General features: G+C 41.5%; 1 protein-coding gene across 1 annotated transcript in view; it reads right to left on the bottom strand.

Moving 5' to 3' along the window:
* PLA2G4A (phospholipase A2 group IVA) overlaps positions 1-21,756 on the bottom strand; it is a 62,789-nt gene extending 41,033 nt beyond the window's left edge. The window contains exons 1-3 of the mRNA XM_026062842.1: positions 21,624-21,756; positions 14,881-14,962; positions 338-486 (exon numbers count right to left, since the gene is read on the bottom strand). Coding sequence (XP_025918627.1) covers positions 338-486; positions 14,881-14,962; positions 21,624-21,656 — 264 coding nt within the window. The 5' untranslated portion in view covers positions 21,657-21,756. The remainder of the gene's footprint in view (positions 1-337; positions 487-14,880; positions 14,963-21,623) is intronic.
* Between the last annotated feature and the right edge of the window lie 2,698 nt (positions 21,757-24,454).

Genomic DNA, 24,454 nt, shown 5'->3' with positions numbered 1-24,454 from the left:
CCATAATAGTTGAATCAGCGAAGGAAGCAGGGAGACAATAATTTGCAGCTGATGTGAAGAATAGTAAGCTACTAGCCCTCAGGGGCAGTCTGAGAGATGATTCAGCAGCCTATCTTACAAAGACTATCAAGGCTACTCCTTGGATAATACAATCCATACACTTACGCTCTTGCTTAGTACCATGCCTAAAGGCAAAGTATAGCCTTTAATGTTTTTCAAAAAAATCTTTGAAATCTTGAGACAACAGATGCTGTACACATACAAGATACTGTTACTCTAACCTTCCGGACATTGTTCAACTTCCATTTTACAGATACACCTCAGTCAGATGATTTACCTCCAGGACATTTTCTTGGTTGGGGTCCAAAATGAACTCAAAGGTCTCGTTCCACACAGGATTCACGTCATTATTGAAATGTTTAGTTCTCTTCCTGCAGTCAGGGGCTGATGGGATGAACAGCTCCACATAGGGATCTGGAGTGTCAACTGTACAGAGCAAAACAGATGCAAAAGTTAGATTAAACTCAAGTTTGGGTTGTAATAAGCAAAACAGTTATGCAAAACCACAAATCATCTCATGGTCTATGACAGAAAAATATATGTAAATTTAATGATATAAATTATAGGAATATAATGACATAAATGATATAATGACATTAACAGTCTCCCCAAAAGAAACAGAAGTTACGCTTTTGATTTTAAAGAGGGGAAGAAAAAGTCTTGCACAAACAGAATGGTACTGAGAATGATTTTAGTTTATTGGAAATAAGTACATTTCTACCTGGCAGTGGTACTTATTTTCAAAAGCTCTTATACCTTCTCTTTCTATCCTTTAATGAGTTTGGCTTGTGTCAGAGCAGTAAGTTTAGCACGAAAACAGTCTTCAGTTAGAAATGAAAGCAAGCAGCTTGGTATATCCTTTTGCATCCTCTTTCACCTTTGCTGCTTTGGCAATCACAGAGGAAACAACTCAGGACACTTATGTACTCCTAAAAACAGCTTAAGGAGAGCTTTTCAAAACTGAAGCCATTACAATCTTTGGAGCTCTCCGGAAGTCACCACAGATCAAGATTTTATTTACATACCATATCCGAGTAATGACCGTGCAGAAGACTAATTGAAAATATACTAACAGAGGCCAACAATATCTAAGTTGAATTATCAGTGGCAGAAAAATACACCTCGATAAAAACCTCACCTGACCTATGTTTAATAATAGCTATTCATTCCTGAAAGCAAAGATGCTTTGTTGGCAGCCCTACCAATCCTACTTTTCCAATCAGTTAAAGCAAGTAATTTTTTCTGACAAATCAAACAGATCTTTGAGGCTTAAGCATCACCAGTGTGATGATATTTCATTCCTAAATGAGAAATATCAGTCGTCATGAACCTTCCACAGTGCTACATTACATTTCCTGAAGAGATTTTTATCATGTTTTTACATTTAAGTTCATTTTTTGAGAAGACAAAGAGCACTGTGGAAATAGGAATTTTCTTCTATCAACTCCAAAAGAGAGGATGTCACATATACAAAAATAGAAGAAATTCAGCCAAACTGAGAAAGCAGTAGGTAAGAGGCTACGATTATAGCCAAAGGCCTGGGCTGATGTAGCCCTTTATGGAGTCCTCCGCAACACCGCTCAGATGTTTTCACAGGACCGCACAGGAAGTTATTTCCATGGTTTTGGTCATCATTAAAAGCCATTTGCTCTGCTGGGGTAAAATTAACGCACATCTTCCCAGGATCTTCTTTTCAAAGGTTGTCCTCCGCTTTCGTGAAACATTTTCAAGCAAGTGCAATACTCACCTAAACAAGAACACTTCTCTCAGAGATCTCTGTGTGAACGAGAGTGAACCCATTAATGGGTGAAGCAGGTCAGAACATTCCTCCTTGTACATAGTTTAAGTGCAAAGATACTTTTTTCTCAGAGCCAAATGTTTTTAGAGACTCTGATTGCAACAAAATGTTATCAGAGAGATTGTCAAGGCTCAGAACCACACGGCTCCAGCCAGGAGGAGAGGAAAAGAGCAAAACAAAAATCRCAATACTTTCAAATGGGAATCTGTCTTCTTTGGGGGGGGAAAAAAAAAAACAAAAACAAATTTTTAAAAATCATTCAGGAGATTTTGTTTGTGTTCCAGGGTAGAATGGAAACAAAATTCAAAACTTCAAAAATATTTATGAACCGAAACAGTTGGTCTCCTGCCAGTTCTAATGGAGAACATTAACCAGACTTAACTCTCCTTCTGACTCTACCTCCAAACATGTGAAAAACTGAACTTATACAGAAAGTTTTTCAAATACCTCTGGAGATGCAGAATAATATGCAAGTCTCATGCTGTGAATTGAAAATTCCTTTAGCAAGTGAAACCTAAATGGCAGTAAACAGATCTTCTCACAGACTCAGGCTGATTAAATTAAAATTTCCTATGTAAATACACTTTTAAAAATGTCCCACCTGTTCTGCAATTAACAGATTTGCCTGTGTCAGAATTTTCTTGGACTGTTACAATCCTGCAAAGAACTTCTTAGGGAGTTTTATACAGTGCTCCATGCGTGCGTGTCTTTCTAATTGCGAGGACTTGGTAGGTCACAGTGCTAACTGTATAACTAACAAATAGCTATTTAAAGTTGGAGAACAGTGTGGAAAGCTTTTAGCTCCTAAGAATTTAAATCTTACCTTGTCTCTTATCTGCAGTCAGGGGAACGGGGGATCAGTCCTCAGGTGTTTTCTGCACCACTTTTTCACTGACTGATGTAATTAACTGTCAGCTTTTACTGAATGCTTTAGCTCCCTTGAACTATTATGCAAAATTGTGTCAGTGGGAAGGAAATCGATGCCCCTTAAAACTGAACTGCAAAACATCTACTGAAATCAGTAGTGCCAGGATCTCATCTGGAAAGTCAGGACATCGAGCAGTGCTTTGGCAATGACCACTGCAGACTTGCAGCACCAAGAGCCTGAACTCACCCACAAAAGCTTGGTTTTTAACCAAAACACTGATACGAAGCAGCGTTCTGGGCAAAACTCCACTGCCTCCCTCTGCAATCAGTTTTTAACTTGATGCTGTGACCAGCTCTGACTAGGAGTTCCAAAACTCTAATGAGTGAAAACTCTGTAACTCATTTTCCTCTAACGGCTTCCTCTGAGCGTTCACAAGCCTGAAGTGGGCAAAAACCACACCGCAGTACGCTGGCATACGCATCCCATTACTAACTTCTCTATCAGGCTGTGGAAACAGAAACCAAACCCGAGGCAGGGGACAACTAAGCTTCAAGTCAGTCACTACGCTAAATAAGAAAAATATTTTAGTAGCTCAGTCTTGTCAAGCCTACCCCTCGCTCCCTGCCTTCATTATCTTTCTTAACCTCAGGCAGAGTTAATCCTCTGCCCTTTCATGTTTGAAAGTTTATTTTGCRCTATTTTTAATTAAGAAAATGCTAACCTATTCTTTTAAAACTTCCTTCTTCAGATGAAGAGGAAGAATACGGGAAGACTGTATACTCTGAATAAAATATTGCTATAAGCTATACTTCATTAATCAGAATCTTACTCCCTGCTATTGGTTGGGGATGGGACTCAAAAACTCGCTACCAGCAACCTGGCAAGTAACACAAAAGTATTCACCCAACGTATTTCAGAACATTGAAGTTGCCATATGCAGATAATATAGTTGCAGTATGTCTTTTTGCATGGGTGCATTTATTGCTGTATGTTTTTGCTAGCTAATTTGCAGAGTACCTTTATTCAAAAAACAGATATCCAATATCAAAAATAGAGTCAGCATCTAAACTGTTATTTTTAAACACGCCGGCTTAACAAATGGCTGGGAGGTAGGAAGTAAGGATTCAATGAGTCTTCCTCATTTGCTTTATCTCCTGGCACATAATTCCCATAGAAACCTATCTCTAAATTAYATTATGAATTACATTATGAATCACAAAGTTATACACACAATGGACAGTAATTAGGATCAATCATCTTCACATTAAAAATGAGTAATGCGTAAAGCAAACTGTCTATTAAAGAAACTGGAAAATTTCCTATGATGAGTAAAAGCACTTTTATTTTAGGTTACCYATTTGGTGGGATGAACTGTAACCAGGCCTCCATATTAATACAATTAACTAGATATATTTCAGTCATTCCAATTTCAATTATTCCAGCAAAGTAACAGACACCTAGAAACTACAGAAAACCCATTCATATCTAAAATATCAAGGTTAAAACAACCCCTACCATACACTAAAATTTATCTAATTTGACCATCGGAAACTGAAAGAAACACAAAGTTCCTGAACTGTTCCAAAATCCACTCTGTTACAAAATAATTTAATATCATAAGAATTTCTTTTTTTTTTTTCACATGAGCATTCATAAACACTTGAATATTAAATAAAAATATATAATTTTTCAGTTAACATATGCATCACCATTATAAAAAGTAAAGCTGGACCCAGGTCTCCAAAAATCATGTCTAGGGCATTACAGAAATATTCCAGCAAGTATATCGCAGAATTTTCTTACAGAAGTTACTTTGGTTCATTAGAGTTTTTTGCCTTTTTGTTAACTAACATCCTCCACCATTAAGTGCAGACTTCTTAATAAAATCAGAGTAGTCCCAAATGAACATCTTGGCCTACTTTCCACCAAGAAGATATAGTGTTGCCCTGCTTCCGGTACTGCAGTTCAACTTGATTATCACAGGAGCTCTAACAAATCTTAATTACATCTCATTCTCCTTTAAACACAGATGGCAAAGTTTGGGAGTTCGGAAGCTAGAAATGAATTAACACACATTTCTGTTGCCTTCCCACACCAACATACCATTGGAGATGCCTCCCCACTTCACGACTGTTCGTTTCTTGCGCGACACTGAGAACGCCAAGGGTGATTCTCTGCTCTGCCGTACGCTGCTTCACCGCTTTGACTTCAGCGCTAACGGGGGGAAGGTACGTGCAGCTCCGCCACTTGAACGAGGCCACGCTCATAGTGGGAACTGCTGAATTAACTCACCCTCCTGCGCGGGGAAGGAAGCTGCCACCTTAGAAAAAACAAAAGACGCCAGGGGTCCGTCTTGAACAAGTGCTTCCCGCTGGGRAAGGGAACTTGCGCAGGCCGTGCCTACACAGCACACGCTCGCTGCTGGGCGGCTGCAGGGCTCCTCGGAAGTTTACAGAAGTTACTAAAGCTACTGTTTCCCTAAAGAAACCCCAAGCGGGACATAGGAGGGCACTCCCTTCGAAAAGTAACCAGTACAGATCACAGCAGACCAGCAGGGTGCAAGCTACAGCGAATCTCCGCCTAGGCTTGAAGCATAGTTTTGATGGACGTGTGCTTAAAAATAATGAATTTTTATTCAAATAGCAAACTTTGTGGGCTCATTGCACAATATGCTTTGCAATGCCACGGAAATGTGATTTGATATATATCTCTACTGTGGTCGTGAGAAGATCTGGAAGAAGATGCAGTGTATTTTGAAATCGTGTCTTTTCCCACTTGAATGTGATTTTCCTTTTTTAAAAAAGGGGAAATGGGAACTAAAAACAGTATTTATCAGTAACTGCCAAATATCAGTAATTCCCAAATAACAACAAATTGACAAATATTTGTATCATCAGATTGGGCTCAGCCTTGCTCTGCGGCAAACTGGTGAAGGGACAGGCTAACCCAAGGCCCTAACAGAGCTGCGACTCCTGTGTTCAGGAGGACGTAGGCACCGTAGATTTCCTAATTATTTCAGCCTCCAAGGGGTGAGGAGGAAAAGAAAACAAGCAGAGCCCTAAGTTCCCCTATCCAGCAGCCAGCAGCGCTAGCTGGCTGGGCGACCGGCTGGAGTGGGTAGTAACCAGTCCGATCAGACTGCCTGGTGCTCGGGGKAAGCCGCCGGGTTGGGGCACCCTCCCTTCCCTGTAAAGTCACAGGCAACAAACGGGTATGGACGCCTTTACCGCGGAGGCTGGAGGTGTGATTTCGGGAAGCAAAAAGCTGCTCTCCCCCTGGAGGAGGTGGAGCCCAGGAACGCAAGGCAGCCGAACGGGCCGTGTCGGGGCGCAGCACACACAAGCGTCTCGTGACCCTGTTGGGAAATGCCTACGCTGAAGAATAACGCGGCTGCATAATCCAAGCCCTCCTTGCGATACTGAAAGCACTGGAAGAGCTAACAGGAGACTCTGAAAGGCAGCAGGGCCTAACTTTTCATCTGAAGTTCTGAATTTGTTCTGAATTCCCATTTTCTAAGGGGACAGTGGATTAGTCCCCTGTACTCAAGCTAGTTGTGGTGACCTGCATCCCCATTTATAAAACAGATTTCAACTAAGCCTGCTCCAGCTAGTTCAGTTTCAAAACTGGCCAATTTTGTAGGGTTCCTGATACACAGACAACTAAAACAATTAACTTGTAAAGCATATTGGCCAAGTTAAATTAAATCTCTATGTAGACCACCTCAGAAGTGAATTAAAATTAGTTGAATTTAATTCTGAACAAGTGCTCACAATAGGTACTAGTGCACTTTAACTAATACATTTAAATCCATGCCTCCCATTAGTTTGGGACGGGTATTTTTATGTCTTTAAACAGACGCATTCATAGGCTAGTGGTAACGTGGATGCCAGGCTAAAGAGTCTTGAGAAGACAGAAGGTCGCAGGAAGCCTGAAATATCTGGGAGATCAGAGAGAGATTACCAGTAATGGGCCACAGGGAGGAAGTGACAGGTTTCTGACTGCCTCTTTTAAGCATATAAGGAATCCCAGGGCATTTCGAGAAGAGATTTTGCAAAGGGAAGGATGCAGTGCTAGATTTCCTGGGTGGAAGGTGACTACGAGTGAGGTAAGGCAGCTCCTGAAGCAACAAGGCTTTGCTATGAGAAATCCCATCACTGAGTAATGCATTCACCAGAGATTACTAGTGCATTACAGCGCTTTTCATCTCCAGCATTACTTGTGAAGGAATCAGCTGAACACAATATTGCCACCTAGTTTACTGGCAGGTGGGATACTGGTAGGAGTTATGCTGATCCAGTCCTGAAAAAAAAAAAAAGTCAGCTGAAACCCTTCAGTAGGTTCAAGCCAAATTTGTAAAAGTCTCAAGATGAAAAGAAATACGCTTTTCTAGAATATCTGTCCAACTTGTTTCATTTGCAGAGAAAGAGCAGTGAAAAGCTACTAAAACATTAGGTTGCAAGAGTTCAGAGAAAAATCTGGTTTTCTAGCAGTGTGTCAGAATCCAAGTTTGGGTTTTTGTTTTCCCCCCCCCCCTTTTTTTTTTTTTTTAATTGAAGTGGCGACTTCTTAGAGCTTTCAGTGTTCAACTTGTGAAACACTTCACTCTGCCAGCAAAGACACTAACAGGAGAGGGAGGAATAGATGGTATGGCTGCCCACTTGAGCTATGACTGTGGTTCCATGATAATGCCAGATCTGTCCYGTGATAATCTCATCTAGAATATGTTTAGCCATATCATCACATTCCTGGTAAATTACACAAAACCCACAATATGAATTTTATTCCAGATTTATGTTGGCTGATGGAGTGTAGATTATTTCTAGTCTGGCATAAGGTCTACTAATACAAATTTAACCTGTCAACATGTTCTAAACAACTCTGAATCCGCAGAACAAGTTTACACTGGACCTGCGTCTGGTATCATGGGGCTCTAGAGGTTTTGATCCCCTACCAGGAGCCCTGAGGCTGGATTTACTATATTGCTGAAGTGCAGCCTCAAGGCCTTAGGGAGAACAGGCTCTTGCTCTGACTTTTTAATTCAAACGATTGTCAGGAACGTGTTTCAAAAACCTGGAGCTGTCCTAACTAGGAAGAATCGTAGCTCAGCATAGGCTCAAGTTGCTTACATAAACATCATGTCTTAGGAAAACCGTCATCCGTGCTACCGCAAGCAGTTACAGGAAGCTTAGAGCGACACCTATGAATTGTTTCTGCCCTAACCTTGCTGCTCAGTGCAGTTACTGGAGGCATTTCATCTGGAGTACTAAGACTGGATGGTGAAGCACTTAGTCAGAACAGCGTACGCGCACCAACCTTAACAGCTCCATAAAGGGAAAGGGATCATGCACGCGCGTTGATCAGGCCGAAGAAGCATGGCACAGTCTGGCATAGAGCAAGCAGCCGTCTCCTGTATTTGAACTGTCCTATACTTAATACTGTTTGCAGGACACTGTGACAGAGCATTGTTTTTAGTGACAGGCTTTACAAACGTAACCCTTTCTGTACTGAGGAGGATGAGGAACGATGAACGTTCTTCTCCCTTTTAGAATGCATTCATCAGTCAGAAATATATAAATTGGCATACTTATTAGTAAAAAAAACAAACAAACTTTTCTTCGATAAGGACTGATATATTAGAGAAAGGCAACATCATGAAAATGCAGCAGAGTAACTAGGAGGTGCTTCAAGTTACACTTGTTTTGAAACTGGGTCTTACAAATAAAARGTGCCTCTTCACAGACCAGATAGTATCCTGCAGAATTCCTCAAAGGAGCTGTGGATGAGAAGACTTACATGGATTCAAGGAAAACAGTAAAGTTTATGCAAGAGAAACTCAATGAGGGCTATTAATTACATCAGAACCAGATCCAGCTCAGGAAGGCCCTCTGCTGAAAACAGCTGAGTGCTCAGAGAAGATCAGGGGAAAGTATCACATGTTCTTCTTGATATTCCCTTAGTTTCAGGCATTAGTCCAACCCTAACAAAACCTCAAAGACCTCACTGGGAAGAGGGATAGGAGGGAAGAGAAAAGAAAGCAGGAAGAAATTAAATGATTATAGGAAAAACAGAATAAAAGGAGGAAGATCGAAGATGAAAGGTTAAAAATGGAGAAACAGCAGYGTCCACCACTCCTGAAGGCATCCAAGGAGTCCCCAGTGAAATTATGCCTGGAGATGAGAGAGGACACAGGAACAGAAACAGTTCCACAGTCACCATCAAGCTTTCTTCTCCTCGTGTCATAAATGGCCAGCTTGGTGAGGGCCAGGARGGGAAGATGAGGAGGCTCTACAGAATATCAGGTGAAATGAATCCTTGGTCTAACCCAGTATGATTGCTTTGATGTTATTACAATGTAAAGGAGACACAGGACAGCCTTCCCCTAAGATGAAAACTCTAGTTTTTACTGACATTCTACCAAAATAGTCCTTGTCTCCATAATGAGATGCCAAGTGTTCAGAGACAGAATCTGTTTACATCAAAAATATATTTTTGCAACCGGAAAATGCAACATTTTTCACTGTGGAACACATGAGTGTGTTCAACATGACCTTCACATCCCAGCGCTGTTTATGGCTAACCCTACAACATGGCGAAAACATTGCAATGTGTTAAGGAAATTATAATCAGGCCTACATTTACCTCAAGGTTAGACTGAGATTTGCAGGAGAAATTTCATGAGCAGTTGTGACTAGTACTGTTCATTTCTGAAGTTAGGCAATAGCATACTACTAGCCCATGGCTCGGGAGCCACATTGAGCTCCTATGGTTGGCTGTGGAGCGTGGTAGAACTGCAGAACGCAACCAACAGCAGAGCTGGTACAGGGACTGTTGGCAAGAGGTAAGTCAAGATGTATTGCTGAAGCCCACAGAGCTTGGTCACCAYGGGACTCGGCAGCCCATCCAGGCCACCCTAACACAGATAGGTGCAGCATAGGTCCAAATGGAAAAACCGCTATCTCCTCCCTGCGAACTACTTGTAGCGCTCCCCTTCTCATTTGCTCTGTTAGGGATCTAGTGCATCTTACGGCTCCTGGCCACGTGCAGATCTGGATACGCAGCTTGTAGGAAGATTGGCCAACTCTGACCTACTTTTTCCAGGTTGTTAGRTTGGCAGGGGGAAGCGTTTAGTTTGTTCTTGCAACTCCTGGGCAAAAATCAGGTCCTGCTTCATGGCCTTGTAGGAAGAGTTATCTGACACGTCAACAGTTAAATCATGTATACTGTAGCTAAGTCAGGATGAGAGGCTTACCCAATCTGGATTAGTCCCAAATGAGCTGCTGTAACACAAGCTGTTGTGTCTCTACTCCACTACAAGCAGGCAATCTCTAATTCCTTCCCTTTCAGCTAGCTCGCGTTTAAAGCACTGTGCATCTATGCCTGAACTGCACTCAACTACTGTGGCTTTAAATGAGCTAGCTTGGACAGTCAGAGCTACGGCCAGAAGTGAAGACAACGCCAAGGTAAAAGCCTATGGAGACAGAAAGGGCAACTGTGACATTGCACTGAAAGTCATCTCCTCTCTTGCCCCTGAATGTTGCTGAGCCACGTCCGGCAGTCAGGGCCTGGACTCGCGCTGCAGGCAGGGCAAGGCACACGCTCGCCCTGTGCAACACCATGGCTCCTCCTTTCCTTTGGGATAGGCAGGGAACATGTCAGCGACCCTGCCCCAGTGCAGGAACATCTCTAGCCTCCAGGGGAAATTATTGCTGGTTGCAGCCGCATGGGCTATAACCATCATCAGCTGCTTTCAGTCTTCATGCTGGCAAGTTCTGCAAGCAGGGTTAAGCTCTGTTGACTGGACTGCTCCCAATACTTTAACTAACTTGTTTATCTGAGCAGCATCACCACAGTGGAAATGCATCCTTAATTCCAACTGGACGGATAGAAACTGGGATACAAGCTGGAGTTCTAGTGCCATGAGCTACCCAAACTTTAAACTTCTCTGATTATTTAAAAAAGGACTCTTTTCCATAAGATGCCTAGAGTTAACCTGTATATTACTGTAACATGAAAAGCAGATAAAGCAAATAAAAGCTGCTAATGAATCCAAAACAGGATTAAGGAAGATTATGGATCACTAAGAACAGAGTCGTACAACTAGTTTCCTTTGTAGATGCTACATATTGTTTTGGAAGCCACTATGCTTAAAGGAAAAAAACAGATCTTTAGAAATGTAGGACAAATTTTCCAATGCTTCATTTGGTCCAATTCTCCACCAAGCCCCTTGAAAACCCAGAAGGGAAAGATCCAGTTGAAAAAGAACCAAAGTTTGCAAGCTCTCTCTTTCAACACTCTGCAGATTTGGATTTTTTTTTCCTCTTTCCTGTAACTCCCTCTATTTTCATGGAAGTAAGGAAAGTATGCTTTAGTACCTGAAGCAGACTGAGAACTCAACACTTACTACATAAGATTTTGCTGGACTAGAGTTGAGGTCTTTTCCAAAAACCCTGGTCAGAGAAATGATTTTGCAAGTTCTGTTGACCCTGTGGCCAGCAGAAAGCTAAGGAATGAAGATAATCAAACCCTCTCCAAAAACATGCAGATGTTGAGATACTCTACAGGCTGAAGCTGCTCTTCTCATAAGTCTTCCAGCCTGTAGAGCAACTTAAGCAGAAAAGTTCATTACAGCTATCACAGCAGCAGTCACTTAAACATAATTTAAAGTTTTTGTAAAGATAGAACTGCACTGATTGCATGTTGTTAGGACAACATCTAGAGTGTGAAAGACGCCTTGAAAAAGAAGTGATGACATTAAAGCAAGTGAAATCAGTAAAGGACATACTCTTACATGAAGGCAACAGAAAATGAACCGACTTCTGAAATAAAGGACTTGAATGAACTTCTGAGAAAGCGTTAGTCTGCCTTTGAGTAGAGGCTCTCAAAACTTTTTAACAGCATGGGTCATGCCTTTTTACAGTAACTCTCACATATCCCTCCTCTCCCCCCCAAACAGAAAGCCAAAGTGGTGTAAATGTACCAACTTCCTTCAGGCACATATGAAAAATATTGGCATGGAAAATCCATATGATGTGATTTTTGTCATTCTTTGTTTATTTTGACATGCTTTATCAGTGAGAAACAAAACAGCCACTGTAGCTTAGAGACTCAGATTCTGTTATGACCCAGATTCAGATTTGTTTGCTAGTCTTAGTCAGATCACTCTACAGAGATTTTAGAGCTTACAGAGACAACGGGAAATCTCAGCCAAGCAAAATAAAAGTAGAGGGCTGGAAGCTATCCTAGCTCCAACTTTCCCTGTTGTTCCGGGCATCCAGATCAGCCAAGAAACTAAGAATATCTCTTGAATCAGCAGTGTTGTGCATGACCTGTTCACACAAGAAAATGGAGCCTGTGGCTGTTATAATGTAGCGTGCATCTATCACCTAGTTTTAGGGGTGACACAACCATTTTTGTTCTTCACTAATGAAGAACACAAGAAGTGTTGAAAAATTACTTAAAATACTATATAGTTCCCCAACCGAGGCTTGAGGAGACAGCAGTGTGGATAACTATGACACGCTTTCTGTCAGGGATGAGAAGTAAGGCCCTCCATCCCCAACCATGAACAGAGTTAAAGACTGTTCACCAGACCTCTCATTTACAGCTCCTTGAGCAGAGGCAGACCGCAGAAGTATTACACATGCAGCACAAATATAAGCATTTCCATACATTGAATGAACTTAGATCTAGTCAGATCCTTCACATATTTTCTAGAAAGTTATCGATCATGGGAAAGAATGGCAAACAAATAAAGCGGCTGCAACACATTGTGTGCATACACTGGTGCTTCTAGTGAGCAAAAGCTGCTGCCCACCCATGCCCTGAGCCGGAGGACAAGAATCTCTTCAGAAACCAGCATTTGACATCCCCTAGAGGTATAAATCCCCATCTCATCAAGTAAGGCCTTTCCAAAAGGGAGAGAGAGTTCCAGGTTACAGTCTGGGCAGTGAATATACAAGGAAATTGAAATGAATTGAAAATTTCTAGTGGGAGACTTTTAGCACCTCGGGCATTCACCTAGGACATGGAAAAAAGAACAGAAACAAAAGATGAATCAAAATCTCACATGCTCCACAATCTCCATCACCACCTCAATGTAAAGTTACCTCTGGCCCACAGAACAGTTCATTAACTGCACAAAGTGGAGCAACTCTGACAGAGGAGATTAGGAGAAACCCCTACAAGAACAGTCAACAGTTTGCTGCTCTCCCACGTCACAGACAGTAGCACTCAGGTCCCAGCCCAGACCAGGGCATCTCACATTAAATATCCCAGCCCCTCTCCCTGGCAGTGAATTCTATGCCTGAGAAGAGAAATCCAGTGTAAAAGCTGGCACATTCCTTCAATAAGTTGAGGTTTCAAGAAATCAAATGAAAAAAATACTGACCAGAATGACTAACTAATGGCCCTGCGCTGCTCACAACTTCATGCATCTTTCTCAGGCGTTTAATATTATTTACCAATTTGATCAAATAGCTTCCAGGCTCCAATACACTGAGCTTCATAAATACACAGGAGACAAATATTTTCCTTCATTTAAAATGTTTTCACTTTGGAGTATTTGCCAGGACCGCAGGCACTCAAGCACAAGCCCCAGGAATTTGGAAGCCCTTTCCGAGATGCCCCAGAGTGTTGGTGCTTCAGCTATGGAGCATTCGCAGCTGCCTTTGACAAGCTAGCAGGAACCCAGGCAGTTTTTAACGGCCCTTGAGCATAAYTCTGGCAGGTTTTATCAAAAAGAAGTCATTCTGGAATAACTTTTCAGTTTTGATAATTCAGTAAGTTTTCACGGAAAGAGTTTTGCTGGAAAAACACCAATTTTTTTGATAGCTATTAATTGGAATTACAGGACCATACTGGTTCTGAAGGCCAAAAAGAAAAAAAAATTACCATGGGCTCTTGGCTTTCTTCTTCACCCCTTCCATGTTCTTAGTCCCTTTAACATCATGGAGCCCCCATTCCTCCTACCTTCTTTTTCACACTCCTTTCTTCCCTTTCCACACTCTCTCATGCCAGGGGCCTTTGCGCTCCAAGGGAGCACACCTCTTGTATAAACACCCTCTCAGAGGCCATGCCCCAGTGCACCTTCTCGGCGTGCTCCCCACCCTAGGTATTAACTGGACTCCCAATTCCTTCTCCCTTTCTGCCAGGCTCCCCCCATACTAGGGGCTCTGCTATGTTCCCCTCCTCACTGCCACTCCCACCTACCCCCATGTTTAATATCAGTACTGGACACCAAACATAAAAGAACTGTTAACCTGCTGTGGCAAAGCTACATGTTAGAGCAGTTGCTGTATTTTGACCTGAAAGCAGTTTCCAGGAATGTGCCGGGAAAGAAACAAGTGTATATCAAACAAGCCTGATCAAAACTCCCTGAAAAGGAGGAACAAGGCACCACACTCATCCTCCCAGCCTCAACCTGCAGTATCAGGCAATGCAATGCTCTGCACGAAGTGCCAGGGAAAGGGAGAGAGGAACTGATAACACCACCACAGCTGTAATCACAGAAGCAAGATTAAAAAAAAACACAAAAAAACAGTTTAAGCCAACATATTATTTTCTCCCTCTTCCCCTCGTAAGAGCAGACAAGAGTTTTCACAGGTCATTCTTCCTAGTGGTTTCCTGTTGCGCAGCCACATCTGGAGACTCAGAAGTGTAACAGAAAGGAGAAGTAGTAGTGTCTCATATAGCTCTCCATCATGAGATCTGCTTATCTGTCTTTTTTTTYCCCCCTCTTTCTTTCTTTCTTTTTAGAGCGTTGACTCAGCAGAGCTTTGGGTTTCTTTCTTTAAGTGTTCCCACCAAACCACAGCCTTTTGAAGATACAGCAATTGCCAGTTTCACTATACTCAGAACAGCATTTCCGACTAAGCCAAAAACTAAACACAGGTGTTGCTTGCTTGTAGGCAAATTATGTACAACTCACTCATTCATCTTTTTTGGATCAATGGAAAGAAGGAGCGGCAAATCTGCTTTATGAGCTAAAGTGAGTGAGCAATGAAATAAGTGCATTGCCTTAGGTTTAACAAGAAAGGAAAAGAAACCCACAATCTTTGAATGCATGACAAGCTTATTGTGTCATCTCCCCCRCCTAAGGAAACAGTCTCCTAGAAGAGAGATGAAAGATGTGAAACCAGAAAAAAAAAATACTCACGCATATCGCCAATCGCTCCTTTTGTGACATTTGTGGCTTTCTTTACAGTCACAGTGAATATGTGGGAATACTGGTGCTCCACCTGGAAGTCAGAGAGTTAGAGGTGATTAAGCTCCAGAACCAAAAAGCATCAAAATAGGTTTCATTTTGTCCAAAAACTGAAAAAGAGAGATCCCCCATTCAAAACGTAAGTGAAATGCATACTGGATAGAGCATCTTAAAGCRCAACTGCACCCTGTAGCTTTACTGCAAGGTCAGACCTTGTATTAAGGTTGCTTGATTTTCCTGCAGCCACACCTACTTAACAGGTTCTTCATAACATGCTTTTATTTTTTTCTAATCTCAGTGAATAACACTCCTCCTCTCTGCAGAACTTGCTTTAAGGCATTTAGTCAGGCAGTGACAACTCGGTATGGGGGGAAAAAAAAAGGCTATTTTACAATGCGCTGGTGTTTGTAATTACCTTCCTCCAATAAAAAAAGGGTACAATTATATCTAAGTATATGTTCTGGAACAGATACACGCATATTGCAGATGCAAGGGAATCATTAGTAATGCAGGGACTCCCCAGGTCATTTTTAGCACACATCAATATTCAAAGTGTAGGCGTCCCTAAGACAATGGAGGAAAGGTGAAAAGCAAGCTGTAAAAACACCCACGAGCTGAGCTTTTTTTGCAGTTTCCGGTGCTTCCTGCTCCCTGCAAAACCAGGAACGCAGCAGGAGCAGGCTTTCTGAGGGCAGCCAGAACACCACAGTCCTGTATGAAACAGGAAGTAGAAAGAGATGTAAAAATAAGAAACAAAGTAAAAAACTTAATGAAGAGGAGTCCGGTGACTCAGGTTTATTTTTACTTTGYGTACATAGTCCATAAGTTTGACTATCCAACTGAATACCATTAGGAGCATCACCACGGCATGGGACAAGGCAGACAGCACACACCGTCTACAGGGAGCCAGCACAGAGCTAATGGGTAAATCGTTAAGTGTTACACGTTAGAGCCAGGAACAGGTCTCAGGCTCTTGCCTCACAGTGCTTACATGCAAACTGTTATCTTAACGCCAATCTTAACTCTACCCAAGCTGTCTGACTGCCCACGCGGCCTAGGCGTGGGTTCGCCCACCGGCCCAGCCTGGAGGGAGCCGACTCGCTCTCCTGCGATGGAAACTGGGGCTCAGGGAGGAGATTGCCTCACACCTGAGCTCGACCCCACAGACAGCATCAGTGCGTTCCTCCACGCTGCTCGGCTCTTACCACTCAAGCCCTTGTATCAAAAACATACCTCCTATGGGATCTCCTATAGGTAAGTCACCTCCGATATACCGTAATGCACCTGTACCTCAGGTTTCAACTTGTAAAACTGAAATAATGACCCCCATTTTATCTTTTTTCATCCATTAACTTTGTGAAATATGTTAAAATAAACACTGCATATCAGTAAATTATCAGGACCAAAACAATGAACCAAGTATTAAGGATCTTACAAGCTATTCCAGTTAGAAGGAAAAGRGAAAGTGCTGGAACCTGGAAATTCTGACGTTTATTTACAAATGATACACAGTATCGTGGTCATAGCACCCGCTTATTCAGGCTGTGCCTGCTGCTTTCTTGCTGTCTTTTCCTCTGGATACTCCCCTCTTTCTACCCCTTTTTTAAAAATAGAAACAGAAGAGCCAGTGAAACCCTTCAATTCATATGCGCTTTAGCTTTCAGCAGGGGCATGTGCCTTTATTTACTGATTCAACAGCTAGATTCTGTAAGGGCCTTCAACAGGTTCTCACAACTATTTCAGAAGAACCATGGTTGTCTCAGCCACGTCTCACCATTTTATACCTATATCCCGCTCACACACAGAGACCGCAACCAAACTGGATCCCTCTCCAATACAAACTGGCAACAAATGACAATTCCTTTAATCTCTTTTCTAAATTTCTTATAATATTTCTTATAAATATGTTTCTTATACGATTTTTCCCCCCCAAAAGCCCAAATTAATCATCTTATGGTAGCAAAGCTGGCTTGTGAATAACTAAGTAACAGTTGAGTCAGGAAGCACTGAAAAATAACACAGCTGATACCAGCAGAAACTCCTCCACAAGTCTGAAGTCTAGAGGTTTGCAAAGGGCACAGCCACACCACGGCGGCAAACACCAAGGAGAAAAATGCCCACAGCGATATTAAGGGTATGACTTCACTGCAGGCACTGCCTGACCCAGACACCGAATTGCCGCCTCTTTCCCCAGGCTGCAGTCGCCCACGCGTTGCGAGGACCGCTGGAGGGAGGTTCAGTTCATGACAGTCTGCTCAGCAATAACATCCAGCTCTAATTGCTCCCCTGGAAGCTGTAGGAGGAGCTGTCTGTTCCAAAGACAAGCAAGCAGGCAGAAGGAAAACTGCGGCAAGGCAAACTATTAGCATGCAAGTGGCACACCGAAGTCATCGCGCCACAGCAAGCGGCTTACCGACTGCAGTAAAAGCGCAATTCGGACTCCAACCGATTCTCCCAAGTGGAGCTGTTAACTCTGGTCAAAAGTATCAAACTGAACAGAAAGGGTCTAGATATGTAAATAGGAAAAGCGTTAAGAAGCAACACCTACTTAATAGCCCGGCTTGTGCTGACGTGAGGACATCTCAGTACTTTTGAGACACCCATTATCTTTTGCCTCACTGCTTCCCAGAGTAAACGGATGAATGGGAAAAAGTAGGACTTCTCCCTGAACAAACTTCTGCCTGCGTTACCTGTCACACAGCTACCTAAAAGTATTCCAGCTCTGTCATTTACATTGTTTCAAGACTTTTTACGGGCTGAGATTCTCCAGAAAACAACTTCCATCTCAGTCCCTTGTTTTTGGTTGGCTTCTTGGGAGTGCTCAAAGCTGCTCTGTCAGCGCGTACGGCCTTCGCACGCACGTCGGACTGCCGAAGCGTTGCTTTCACAGTGCGGCCTCGGCCCCAGACGTCCTTCRCAACAGACTGATGTAGCTGCTTTGTCATATGCAACCTTATAATTAAAAGAGACAGCCCAAAGTACAAACACGCCACCCCTCCCCTTATTCTTAGCTGTTAGGACAGAGAGTCCGTCCTCACCAAGACCACAAATCAGAGAGCACTGAACGTTTAGCAACAGAGCAGAGGATGGGGCTATAAATAAGTTACAAGTATGGGACATGGGAGCGCTGGATTTAGTTCTCAGCTGCTCTGTGGCACTCCTGGGTAATTTTGGTGCCCCAGAGTCCTGCCTGTAAAACTGCCTACTGATACTACTGCTTTCAGTCTTCAGCTCTGTGTTATGCTAAAGACAGGACCATAGTGGTTCTGAAGGCCAAAAAGGAAAAAAATTACCATTACCTGGCTTTCTTCTATAAACTTTGTTCATATGAAGAAGTGACTATTAGCAACCTAGAAATAAGGCTATTTTGCACTTAGGATCCAATTTCTAAGGGTACTAAGAAGCTTAAATATCCACATTAACAGCTAGCAGGACTTTCAGAAACATTTGTTTGTCAGTTTGCAGAGAAACTAACTCCCATAGAACTTAGATACCCCCCTGAAAATACCATAAGAAATGTACCGACTCTAAATACTTTTATGAATCCAGCCCGTACTAATTTAGATGACTAAGCTGTGTTTTCCAAAATGATTTATGTTCACCTTCAATCTTGATAAAAATCTGTACATTGCCAACTCCTTAGTTACTTCTGAAAAATGGAAGTTGGTATATAAATCACGCAAGTGTTGCAACACTGAGTGGAGCAACATCTACATACCTTTAAAAACCTGAGCCAGGTTAAAAAATGCAGAAGCTCATCATTAATTTAAAAGCCTAAATCCTATCTTCAAAAGTGACCTGCCTTTAAATATTTTCTTCCACTTTGCTTCCTCTTTGTCCAGAAAGTTAGAGAAGGAAGGAGAAAAATCCGTACCATACCACCTCTGAACATGTTTTTTCTGAACGATAAGAACTTCTACGTGTAGTATCCTCTCTCTGAYGGTTCACCGTGCCCCTGCTACACACAAGATTTTCTGAATATTCAGAACAGCCACTGTTCAGTATCTCCTGCTCCCACGCCAGAGCTCTCCATCCCTTCCAGCTCCTCCTCCTGCCTCCTTCCTTCCTCTTCCGCCTTTGACCGTATTTTCTCCCAGTAAAATTTTCCTAATTATCTTATTTCCTCTATTTACATAAGGCATAAGTATCATTACATTCCCAGGTACATAAATACCACTATATTCCCCGCTTCTCAAATGGGAAACAGAACAACACTAAAATTTGCTGTAACACAATCAGGTTTTGTCTATGTACTTTCTGCGCCTACTGAGAAAGCAAGAAATTTGCATCTGTTAAGTACAATATTTTTCATAGTCCAGAATGCACAGTCATTAAATGTAACTCAATCACAAGATGTTATTATACACATCAGGAAGTTCTGGTATAGATCGATTGTGTAAATAGTATTTATTATTTTTACTTCCTTGACATTAAGTAGGATATTTGAGCTGGCAACAGGGCTGGAGAAGTGAAAACGTTTGCCTGTTTTCTTAAGTAACAGATTTTCATAAAGTCCATTCTCCTAACGGTATATTACGTATTAAGACAGACACTCTTGCATACACCTSGATTTTTTTTAATCTTGAAATGATTTTACCCATTATTTTAATATTTATCCCCAATATCAACGTAACTGAAGAGATATTACATAATAATTTTCTTTAATTCTTTATTCAGTGAGTCTAAAAGCATTTTCTGTACAGTCAGTTTTGCCTGTACCTGCAGTAATTTGATCAATTTCTTCTTTTATTCCTCTGAGTTTTTCATAAAATGAGAAGAAAGAAAAATAGAGAGATTGTAAAATACATAATAGTTAGCAGAAAGACTTTTGGAAAATGCAGAATTCTTTTAATTGAGTCTTTCAATGCCACATGCCATTTAAAAAAAAAAAACACATCATTTTTGCACTGATAGGATTCTGCTGACTCTGAGTTTAATTTTGGTAAAACTTTCCTTGTAATTTCARTCTTCAAATCAAAAAACCTCAAAGACTTGCATCTCATTTTTCAAGCAATTCTGGTATCAGCTCTTACATTAACAATGTCCCTTCAACAACAATTCAGCACTGCCAGAGGATTTTAACTACATATGCTTCTAATGCCTTTTGTCCTCTATGATATCTGTACTGGTACCAAAACAGGACTTTTATATGAATGACTCGATGAAATATAAATGAGTGCCTCAGAGACCGCTTCCCTTCAGGTATGGGATCGAACATTCCACCCAGGAGAGGGCACTGATGCAAAAAGGAACAAGTTAGCACATTGTTTTAAAACTCTGTGTTAAATAAAGCCATCGACCTGAAACACGTCCTTATAGCAGCTTTCACAAGACTATGGTGTAAAACACAAGCTTTTACATCTGTTAGCTGCCGACTCATGTAAAGGATGTGACTGTGTGGGGCGAAAACCACATAATTGATAAGAGATCATTTCAAGGAAGCGGACACTATATTTTTAGCAATGTAAAAGTTCAACATTACAACAAATGGATGGTACATATCTTTGACTATGAATTGCTTTTCCTGCCGTGATAGATGCCGGTTCTGTTATGAAAAGTAGTTGATACAAACACACCCAACTTGTTTCAAGATTCCAGCTCAGATAGGAATTGAGATTTCAGTGTTTTCTTTGGCAAGTCACTCAAGCAAAGATATGCGAGTGAACACTGCAGCCTAAACTCAGTGTTCAACAAGCAGCCGAGCCAATCCGCTGGCTTGCCACCACGTAAAGGGCAGTCCTGCTCCTGTTTCCCTTCTCCTCCATCTCCTGTCCCTCCTTCTCTCCTTTCACAGCTTGTGCCCACACGGTTCTGCCCTGTCCTTGCACCAGCTCTGACAGCAGAAAACTTTTGTTGTTGTTGTTGTTGTTGTTGTTGTTGTTGTTGTTGGTCTAGCTTTCTGCCAATTCAAGAAGGTGAATTGGCTCACTCGGAGATCAGGTGAGTTCCAGAGCTGGTACAAAGGATGTACCAAGAACACATGCCTGGAAGAAAGTGGAAAGGAGGGAGCAAGGAGATTTTGGCAGCAATGTGCTGCACAGCTCATCTCACTGACCTTTATTCAGCATTTACAGGCTAATATTTGGAAGTTTCTTTTAAAAATCAACATTACTGATATACACTGGTTCAGGATCTACCAAAATTCACAACTTCCCTCTATTCATCCTGATGAAAATGGAAAAAAGTTACTTGTTAAATAGAATTTTATAGAAAAACTGTACCGTAAGAGAAAAAGTTTAACATACATAATGTTATTTTCGTAGATGGTTGGTAAAAGTTTTCACTGGCAGTTCAGTTTGACAATCAGTATGTGAGAAATTTATATGCAATAAAATAATCAAATACAAGCACTTTGACTAATCGCATTGAACAGGCAATTCCTTTAAAATCATACTCTCCTGAAATTCTGCTCATCATGGTAAGTTAGGAGGAGCCTGTATTATGCATTGCCAATTGGCATATGCCAATTATGCATTGGCACCTACGCTCATAAAATCATTACGTGCTTCTGAAAAATTAACCCAAATATCTTTCAAATTTCATTCAAATAAGTTTCTTCAGAAATTTCCTCTAACCACACTCAAAATTATATTAAGGAATTCCTGATAACACTAATACTTTGTGCTTATTTATGGTAACTTTTTACAGAATAAGCTATACAAGACAGCATACGTAGAATATTCAAACATACTTACCACAATATGTTGATAAGGATCTATGAAGGACATCTTTGTTTCAATATCTGTTTAAGACAGCTGTCAAGTGCCCAGTTCAACTCCACACTGACGAGGCTTCCCAGTTTTTCAAAGCAGAATTTAGAATGGCAGATCCTTTAACCACTAAGAAATGAACAGGAATTGCAATTAAAATTCTTGTGTTCCTTTCAAAATATAGTCTGTAATAAAAAGATTAGCTGCCCCATTTTAATAAGGTTCCCAAAACTCATCTTTTTAAAAGAGAAATTGATTCAATATAAACTATGAAGGTATAGATTTCTACTTGCCTGAACCAGAGAAAATTCTTGTGCTTATTTCCTTCACTTTAGTGTACGAGCATGAACCAAATATCCCGAATTCCAGTCATCCAAGTGTTTCTCTCAGCCCTASAGATAAACAAAATAATAAATCAATTATATTTATCAGTTATATACTTTCAAATGTATACAATTCCATACATTATTTTAATAGGATAATCAAAATGATTGGTTAGTTAATAGTCTTCTTACTGTAGTGACAAATTCTTGGTTCCTACACTTTGGTTCTATATTAAGGTGCACACATGGTCAGGATAGAAGAAACCAAGTTCCTCTTTGCATCTTCCTCTCTGCACAGGGGGTAGTACGAGCATGTGTCCYGCACTCGCACCAAGACGCTTGAATTTTGGAACTGCAAAGCCAGTTGAAGAGAGCGCTAGTGGGACAGTCAGCAACTTGCCTCAGACAGCTGCAACCCTTTGCAGCAAGTCTGTTAAGCCAGTTTAATACAGCTTCTAACACTACCTTCACATGGAAAGCTTTTTCTCAAACAGCAAATTCCCAAAGYTGCATCTGAGTGCAGCCAAGAAAGTAGCAGAAAACAAATTCCAGCATCTACTCGTCGGCAGCAGCACAGTAGAATTTACCTGACAACTTCCCACCTAGCTACAAACTAGAAGCAACAGTGCCCACTGTAAATCTGGAAAGAGAACTGCAATTTAAGCTGTATATAATCTCCCTCACCAACACAGTTATCTACAGAGATCCATGAAAGGCTTTGATGGGCAAACTGCAAATCAGCTTCCAGTATTTAAACAGGTTCTCCATGGGCCACCATGCTTTTGAAAAAACTTCGTGAAGATTTCTGTTGAAGACAGGGGCCATCAGGGGCCTTAAATTTCAAAACCATTTTCAACCAGCAAAGTAAAATAAACAAAAAAAGCATTAGGCTTTTCTGCATCTCTAAAAATGCAGAAACTGCAGGCCAGGATCAGATCTAAGATTCAGTTAGACCACAATCACCAACAGAAGCTTCAGAGAGAAATGAAAAAAGCACCGTGCAAGTCCTGGCTTCAAGGAAATCTTTCCCGCTAATCCCCAATTTTTAAAGGGCAGGATAAGCCTTACAGAAGGACGATTTATGTCACTTCCAAAAACTCTTGGGAGATCATGTGCAATGGGATCCATAAAAATTCCATATAGCTGTGATCATTAAAATATGCTGTRTCTCTTCTTTGAACCTGTCAGACTTACCAATATCCTCAGGCTGGAAATTCCAGTGGCTTATTTTTTAAAACTCTAAGGAAGTCTGCAGAAGAAAGACTTTAACATACTTTCAGTTCATAGTTTTCATTTAAGGCAGCTCATTGCCTGGAGCACAGGAACAAGTGAACTTTACTAGAGAAAGGAAGGAGCTTTTCAGACTTGAAGTTAAATCTCTACCACGCAAATATACCATTGCTTATGGTCCTGTAATAATAATTACAAAGACTTTTTAAATTTAAATTCTATCAGCCAAATTCAGCAGAGGTGTAAACAGGCAGACATCAGGGAAGCGGTATTATGTTTATATACRTATCATATAATTGATTTGTTGCATTCCAGTTTATGTTACCTTGTGCCCTACTTAAACAAAATAGGACATTCTAGAGCCTTGGTAAACAAGCCTGGCTATCTCAGGGATTGAAGACGTAATGCAAACTTCAAAGGGGATCGAGAAAAGAAGCCAGTACGGAAACTTCGATCGTTATAACGAAGAGGAAGTCTAGAAGTTACAAAACAGAAAACACACCATGTCTCTTAAGTGAATAGTCAACTACCAACAAGTTACCATGCTCATTTTGAGAGGAGGCACTGAACTAAATTGAGGATACTGCTCTAGAATTAAGAAAAATGGTTAGACCTAGGAAGAAAAGTCTGGTTTGAGTTACTTGTCTAGTATCCTAGGGGCAGGGATCCAGCTCTCTAGGTCATCAGTGAACTCTTAGACATGAGATCATCCCTTCTCTTCCTACAACCCCCTGCCTCATTTATTACAACATCTGCAGGAAATAAATTTGTGATCTTGCAAATAGCCTCTTTGATTACACAGTCGCAATGAGTCCCTGGGCACCATCTGTCCTCCATGCTGAATGTGGCAAGGATCACGCAGACAAACAAACACGCAATCACGGAATTAACAGCTCTATCAGAAACACGCATGCACAAAAGGCAAGTTAAGGATAAACAGACAGTCTCTGAACTGGGAAACAAGGGCCAGGGAGCAAACGGAGCCTGGTGTGATACAAAAAGCAGAATATCCCCTCCTCCATGCACCTCCAACCAACAGCATGAGGGATCCCAGTCCTAGTAATGCTGACATTATTCTAAACTGGAATTCTTTGCTTGCTCATGGGCTTTCAGGAAGCGATAAATACAGGCAGGTACCTGAACACAGTCCTCCAGTGCCTTTTTAGATGTGCTAGTGTATCAGGGCACCTCGTGGGGCTGGCAGATCTGAAGGTAACCACGCTCCTCCAGAAGCCAGCAGGACGTCTGAAGTGGCAGTAGACA

Source organism: Apteryx rowi, unplaced genomic scaffold (assembly GCF_003343035.1).
Source record: "Apteryx rowi isolate R43461 unplaced genomic scaffold, aptRow1 scaffold_100, whole genome shotgun sequence".
Classification (NCBI taxonomy): Eukaryota; Metazoa; Chordata; class Aves; order Apterygiformes; family Apterygidae; genus Apteryx; species Apteryx rowi.
This window is presented reverse-complemented; position numbering and strand designations above follow the sequence as displayed.